Raw genomic sequence first — 6,992 nt, 5'->3', positions numbered from 1 at the left:
GTGGAACATTTCCCATCCATGGATACCCCTGTGCCGTGGGGTCCGTGGATCCATCTCCTCAGGATGTCCTGAGGTGTCACGAGCCCACGGAGTCAGGAATAATTGCCCTCGGTGTTGCCAATCCAAACCCAGCAGGGCCACTTCAACCCCAGCCTGATCCACTGCAGTCCCAGCCTGATCCAGCTGCTGGTTATCCCGGGATTCCTCAGAGTACCTGACCCACCTCACAGCAGGTTCTCCTCCTGGGCAGTGACACCTTCCCACCACGAGCCAGCGCAGGTGGTTATCCCATCACTACCCCCACCCCACAGGGCATTCCCACCACCCCTGACAGTGCAGGGACAAAGCACTGGCTGTTTCCCTCCTTCAGGAATGTGCAGGACCAGCTGGAGACCTTTCCCTCTGCAGACTGACTCCATTCACCCTTTCCTTCAGGAATCTCCATAACCTGTCATGGGGGACTCCACCCACTCCACAGTCTGGGACTCCTGGGAGTCCACGGTCACTCCCAAGGTTCCTGGATGAGTGGGGGGTTTCCTCTCCCAGCTCTTTGTGTGACCATGAAGACCCTCCCCCTGAACCCCCACCCCAGCAGGGGTAACAGGAGCAGCGGGGATTCAGTGCCAACCACCTCCTTCACAAGCCTCCAGGGTGCCTTTTCCAACTAGAACATCATGGATTTGGGATCCTCTGGATCCCTGACTCCAAAAGCTGACCTGGAGTGTCCTGTGCTTTGTGCCAGAGGCCCCAGGAAGGCCCAAGGGGACAGAGTGGAAAATCTCTTGCTTGAATTCCACAAAACTTGCTGAGGGTCCATTGGGAAGGAGAGGGTGGACAACCAGACTGGAACCTGGAATGTGCATCCTCCAAAATCCCACTACGTCCCAAAATCCTTGTGTTTCCTTCTCATCGGTTGGTGGGGATGTCACTGTTATCCTGTTGTCCACTGGGATCTCACCACATCTATCCTGCCATTTCATTCCTAAAAACTGGATCTCCTCTGCAGGCCCCTTTACTTTGTTCTATGGAAACTCCCACTTTTAGTAGGATTTGAATTGTTTTTTCCAATTTCTCAAAACCTTCAGCTCTGCTGCCCCACTCAGTGACGTCACCAACGTCCTGCAGGAATTCCGGAGCCTCTCCCTGTTCCAGCACAGTCTGGATCAACCCATGGGGGAGAGACGGGCCCTTCCCAGCCCTGGGATGGTTCCAGGCTCAGGGGATCAGACCAGTGGAATTCCAGCATCCTGGGACACCAGCGGCTTTGGGAATTGTATTTCCCTTGGGAAAGCTGCTGTGGGGGCAGAGGGGCTGTGTGATCCCCGAGGATGTGGAAAAATGGGAGGAAATTTCCTTTCCAGACCTCAGTCCCATCACTTGGAGCAGCCTGAGATCCTCTGGGTGCCAAAGGCTCTGCAGATCCCGGGATGAGCCACATCCACCCCCCTCCTCCCTCTGGAGCTCAGTTCCAGGGATAGAAAACCAAGGAGGTTCAGTCCCAACAATCTGCATCCTCAAGGGTGAATGACGGACACCTCAGCATCCCAACCGCCCTCCATGCTCCCAGCTCTGCTCTAATTTCAGGACTTTAATTGGAAAAATGTGTCCCGGCCTCGTGATTTCACCCGAAAGGCAAAAATCAAAGAGGAAAAATTGGGATTTTTCCTGGTTATTTGAGTCCTGGAGCACAAAGGTCTCGTGGCCCAGCACCTCCCCCCTCCGTGTCCCGTCCTTCCGACCTGGATTCCAGAGGATCCTCCACGTGTGCTCCCAGCACGTTGAACTGGGACATCCCAAAAAAGCCACCGGGGCCGTGGCGTTGTCACACCCGGGGGTGGCAGGGAGGTGACAGGGTGACATTCCCAGTGCCGGGCTGGGAATGCTGGGAACAGCCTCAAGTGGCACAAGGGGGTGGGTTGTAGGTGGCATTTTGGGAATATTTTGGGAATACTCCCCCTGAAAAGGGTTGTCTGGCCCTGGAGGTTTCACAGTCATGGGGATGTGGTACTTGGGGACACGGTCAGTGGTGGCACTTGGGGACACTGGGTGGTGGTGGCCTCGGGGATCAGCAGACTCAGGGGGTCTCCTGCGGTTTTCCCACCTCAGCAATCCCCTGATTTCGTGGTGTCCCAGTTTCCACAGCACATCCCCATCCTCCTTCCTGGCTCTGTGGGCAGATGGAGTTGGGGGGGGGGTCTGTCCCCATTCCTGTGGGAATGTCACCATCTGTCCCACTGCTCGGTGACATCCAGTGTGGGGGACACTCCCAGTGCTCCCAGTGCGGAGCAGCCTCCAGCTTACTGGGAATGACTGTGGGGCTGGTCTGTATGTACTGGGCTGTACTGGGAGTGGCCCTGGGGCTGCCCTGTATGTACTGGGCTGTACTGGGAGTGGCCCTGGGGCTGCCCTGTATGTACTGGGCTGTACTGGGGGTGGTCCTGGGGCTGCCCTGTATGTACTGGGCTGTACTGGGAGTGGCTGTGGGGCTGCCCTGTATGTACTGGGCTGTACTGGGGGTGGCCCTGGGGCTGCCCTGTATGTACTGGGCTGTACTGGGAGTGGCTGTGGGGCTGCAGGTGCCCCCCCAGGTACGTGGGTGCCCCCCCAGGTGCCCTCGAACCACCCCGAGCCTCATTTGCATTTTTTACTTATTTCTACAATAACCCCCCAGTTTTGGGGGTTTATTTATTGGGGGGGACACTGGGGGGACACGTGGTGGCTCCCACTGTCACAGGACCCTCCATGACCAGGGGTTTTCCATCTGTGTCCCGGCAGGTGCCAGAGGGTGTGGAGGGAGCAGGAATGAACAGAAGGAGAAGAATTAGAATAAGTAGAAGAACTGGAATAATATAAATAGAATTTAATAAAATAGAAAAATAGAAAATAATAAATAAATTGCAATGATCAGAATAAACAGACTTAGAGAAACTCACAACTTTAAACACAGACCCAGGGCAGGGCACTGGTGGGACTGGGAGCACTGGGAAGTGCCCTGGAGGGACATTCCGAGGTCTGGAGGCACTTCAATGCCCAAAGGGAACACGGAAACGCAACCCAGGGGGATTTTCTATGGCCTGAAGATACTTCAGGCTCCAAAGGGACACAGAGAAGCCCCCTGGGTGGTTTCAGGGGGACAATCCCATCCTGTGGTCACTGCTGGTCACCCCCTGGGTCACCCCCAGCCCCAAGGGGGTTCCCATCCCTGAGGGGGTCCCTGTCCCCAAGGGTGCCGCTGTCCCTAAGGAGGTCCCCATCCCTGAGCAGGTCCCCATCCCCGACAGGGTCTCTGTCCCCAAGGGAGGTCCTGTCCTGGCAGGTGTCCCCATCCCCAAGGGTACCCTTGTCCCTGAGGAGGTCCCCATTCCTGAAGGGGTCCCTGTCCCTGAGGGGGTCCTTGTCCCCACAGGCATCCCCATCCCCAAGGGGGTCCTTGTCCCCGTGGCAGTCCCTGTCCCCACGTGTGTCCTGGTCTCCAAAGGGATCCCTGTCCCTGTGGGTGTCCCCATCCCTGAGGGGGCTCCTGTCCCTCTCCCCATGGGGGTCCCTGTTCCCCTCCCTGAGGGGATCCCTCTCCCCCCGAGGGTCCCTGCTCTCCTCCCTGCAGGGATCCCTGTTCCCATCCCCATGGGGGTCCCTGTTCTCATCCCTTTGGGGGTCCCTCTCCCCCCGAGGGTCCCTGCTCTCCTCCCTGCAGGGATCCCTGTTCCCATCCCCATGGGGGTCCCTGTTCTCATCCCTTTGGGGGTCCCTCTCCCCCCGAGGGTCCCTGCTCTCCTCCCTGCAGGGATCCCTGTTCCCATCCCCATGGGGGTCCCTGTTCCCATCCCCGTGGGGGTCCCTGTTCTCATCCCTTTGGGGGTCCCTCTCCCCGTGGAGGTCCCTTTTCCCATCCCCTTGGGGGTCTCTGTTCTCCTCCCTGCAGGAATCCCTGTTCCCATTCCTGTGGGGGTCTCTCTCCCCGTGGAGGTCCCTGTTGTCCCTGCAGGGATCCCTTTTCCCATTCCCATGGGGGTCCCTGTTCTCCTCCCCGCAGGGATCCCTGTTCCCACCCCCGTGGGGGTCCCTGTCCCCCCGGGGGTCCCTGTTCTCCTCCCTGCAGGGATCCCTGTTCCCACCCCCACAGGGGTCTCTGTCCCCCTGGGGGTCCCTGTTCTCCTCCCTGCAGGGGTCCCTGTTCCCACCCCCACAGGGGTCCCTCTCCCTGTGGGGGTCCCCGTTCTCCTCTTTGCAGGGGTCCCTGTTCCCACTCCCACAGGGGTCCCTGTTCTCCTCTTTGCAGGGGTCCCTGTTCCCACCCCCACAGGGGTCCCTGTTCTCCTCCCTGCAGGGATCCCTGTTCCCACCCCCGCAGGGGTCTCTGTCCCCCTGGGGGTCCCTGTTCTCCTCTTTGCAGGGGTCCCCGTTCTCCTCTTTGCAGGGGTCCCTGTTCCCACTCCCACAGGGGTCCCCATTCTCCTCCTTGCAGGGGTCCCTGTTCCCACTCCCACAGGGGTCCCTGTCCCTGTGGGGGTCCCTGTTCTCCTCGGGGCGGGGGTCCCCGCGGGCGGGGGGCCGGCAGCGGCGGCGCAGCCGTCGGTGCGTGCTGAGGTTGGCCTGGGAGGCGAAGGCGCGGCCGCAGCGGGCGCAGGCGAAGGGCCGGTGCCCGGTGTGGGCGCGGCGGTGCAGCCGCAGGTGGCCGCGGCTGCGGAAGGTGCGGCCGCACTCGGGGCAGGGGTGGGCTCGCTCGGGGGGCCGGTGTTCCCGCAGGTGCAGCTCCAGGCTCTCCCTCCAGGCGAAGTCGCGCCCGCAGCGCCCGCACACGAAGGGCCGCTCGTCGGCCGGCCCGCAGCGTCCCTGGGGCCAGCGGGGGCAGGGGGGCAGCCCCCGGTGGCAGCCGCGGTGCCGCAGCAGGTCCCCGCGCAGGCAGAAGGCGCGGCCGCACTCGGAGCAGCCGTGCCGGGCCCGGTTCCCCCCGCGCAGCCTCTTGTGCGTGAGGAGGTTGCGGCGGTGCCGGAAGGCTTTGCCGCAGGTCCCGCACAGGAACGGCGGGCCCGGGGCGGGGGGCTCGGCCCGGGGCGCCCCCAGAGCGGCCCCGCAGCTCAGCCCGAGCCTGTCACGCGGGGGCGGCCTCGGCTCATCCCGGGGAGGGTCCCTGGCGCAGCCCCCCGGGGTGGCGTCACGCCAGCCAGAGCGGGGGGCACCGAACCCTGATTCCCAGTGTCTGCCGTCATCATCCTCGCTGGCAGAACCATCCTGGGCGCCTGTTGAGAAGAGAGTGTCACCACGGGGGGTCCCAGACCCACTGCCGGTCCCTCGCCCACACCCGTGACACCCAGGGGGCTGGAGGGGACTCCCACCCAGTCCAGGCAAGTGTCAGACAGGGGGTCTGGCCCCAGCCAGCCCCTCATGGCACAGTGACACCCCAGGGTGTCCCCACAGGATGTCCCCAGTCACTCACCAGTGCTGGAGACTTCAGAAGCTCCACTGTCCCCCCCAGCACAGGGGACCTCCCTGGGTGACTCCTCCTTCATGTCGATGAACTTGGACTCAGAGTCTGTGCAGGGAAGAGACTCTCAGTGCCCCCCAGAATGCTCGGTGAGTGTCACTGGGGGACTGTCACCACTGTCAGGCCGGGGCTGCACTGGGAGCTGGGGGGGGCTGCAGGGCCAGGGCCCAGCAGATGGGGGGCTGTGGGGCAGCAGGGCAGGGTATCTGGTGCCTTTATTCCTCACACCCAGGATTGCACTCAGGGCCCTCCCTGCACTGAGAGATGGCAGGTCGGGCTCTGCCAGGGGGCTTGGGCTGCAGACCCCTGGCTCAGCCCTCAGATCCTTGGCTGAGCCCCCGGACCCCTGGCTGAGACCCTCACCCCCTGTAGACCCTTACCTCAGCCTCTGACCCCTGTCCGAGCCTCTAGACCCCAGTTCAGCCTCCAGCCATGCCCCCCGGCCAGTGACATTCCCATCTCCATGCCCCCAGCCCGCTGACAACCCCATCTCCATGCCCCCAGCCCTGTGACACCCCAGCCCGGTGCCCCCCAGCCCTGTGACACCCCAGCCCGGTGCCCCCCCGGCCCCTCACCCAGACTGGCCACCAGGTCGTAGTTGTCAGCCATGACCTCCCGGTACAGTGCCCGCTGCCAGGGCAGGAGCTCTGCCCACTCCTCAGGGGAGAAGTAAATGGCCACCTCCTCGAACGACACCTGGGGAGGCACTCCCTGGGGGGACAGCGGGGGCTCAGGGGGGCTGGTGGCACCGACCCCTCGCTGGGCACCCCTTGCATGTCACCCCAAGGCTGCAGCACCCCCCGGGGTCTCATGGGGTTCTGTCCTGGGGCCTCTCCAGCCCCCACAGTCAGCACAGGGGGACTGGGGGGACCGCCAGGGCTGTGGGGAACCCACAGGGAGGAGTGGGGACCCCCGGGGCCCTGGGGCTGTGGTGACCCCCAGGGCTGTGAGGACTCATGAGAAGAGCAGGGACCCCCAAGGCTGGGGAGCTCCCCGGGTCTGTGGGGACCTCCGAAACTGTGGGGAGCCCCCGGAGGAGCAGGGACCTCAGGGGCTGTGGCGACCCTAGAGACGAGTGGGGACCCCTGGGGCTCTGGAGTTCCCTGGGGCTGTGGGGACCCCCGGGAGGAACTGTGGGGACCCCTCGAGTTGTGGGGGCTCCCGGGGCTCTGGGGACCCTCGAGATGCGTGGGGACCCCCGGGTGCCGCCCCCCGGTCTCTGCGTGCCCGCCTTCCCCGCCCCGCTAATCGCGCCCCGCCCCGTCCGGCCCCCAACCCCCTCTGCGGGGACCCCCGGAGCCCCCAGCCCTGGGCCTGCCCCTCCGCCGGGACAGCGGCACCGCCGCACCCCCGGGACCCCCCGCGTCATCCCGGTGCCTCCCCGGGCCCCCCCGCACTCACCCTCGGCATCTCCGGGCGGGGCCCGATGGCGGCGGCGGAAGGGGCCGGGCTGGGGGCGGCACCGGGACACGGGATGGGGTACCGGGAGTGGGGATGGGCTGGGGGC

At 64.0% G+C, this 6,992-nt stretch overlaps 1 protein-coding gene across 1 annotated transcript in view; it reads right to left on the bottom strand.

Annotated features, from left to right (window-relative positions):
- Positions 1-431: 431 nt before the first annotated feature.
- The window catches only part of ZNF467 (zinc finger protein 467), a 29,647-nt gene continuing 23,086 nt past the window's right edge, over positions 432-6,992 (bottom strand). Inside the window, exons 7-10 of the mRNA XM_027909477.1 lie at positions 6,061-6,254; positions 5,438-5,533; positions 4,182-5,240; positions 432-517 (exon numbers count right to left, since the gene is read on the bottom strand). Coding sequence (XP_027765278.1) covers positions 432-517; positions 4,182-5,240; positions 5,438-5,533; positions 6,061-6,254 — 1,435 coding nt within the window. The remainder of the gene's footprint in view (positions 518-4,181; positions 5,241-5,437; positions 5,534-6,060; positions 6,255-6,992) is intronic.

Source organism: Empidonax traillii, unplaced genomic scaffold (genome assembly GCF_003031625.1).
Source record: "Empidonax traillii isolate 1590-97213 ecotype Southwest subspecies unplaced genomic scaffold, ASM303162v1 scaffold2154:size52461, whole genome shotgun sequence".
Lineage (NCBI taxonomy): Eukaryota > Metazoa > Chordata > Aves > Passeriformes > Tyrannidae > Empidonax > Empidonax traillii.
This window is presented reverse-complemented; position numbering and strand designations above follow the sequence as displayed.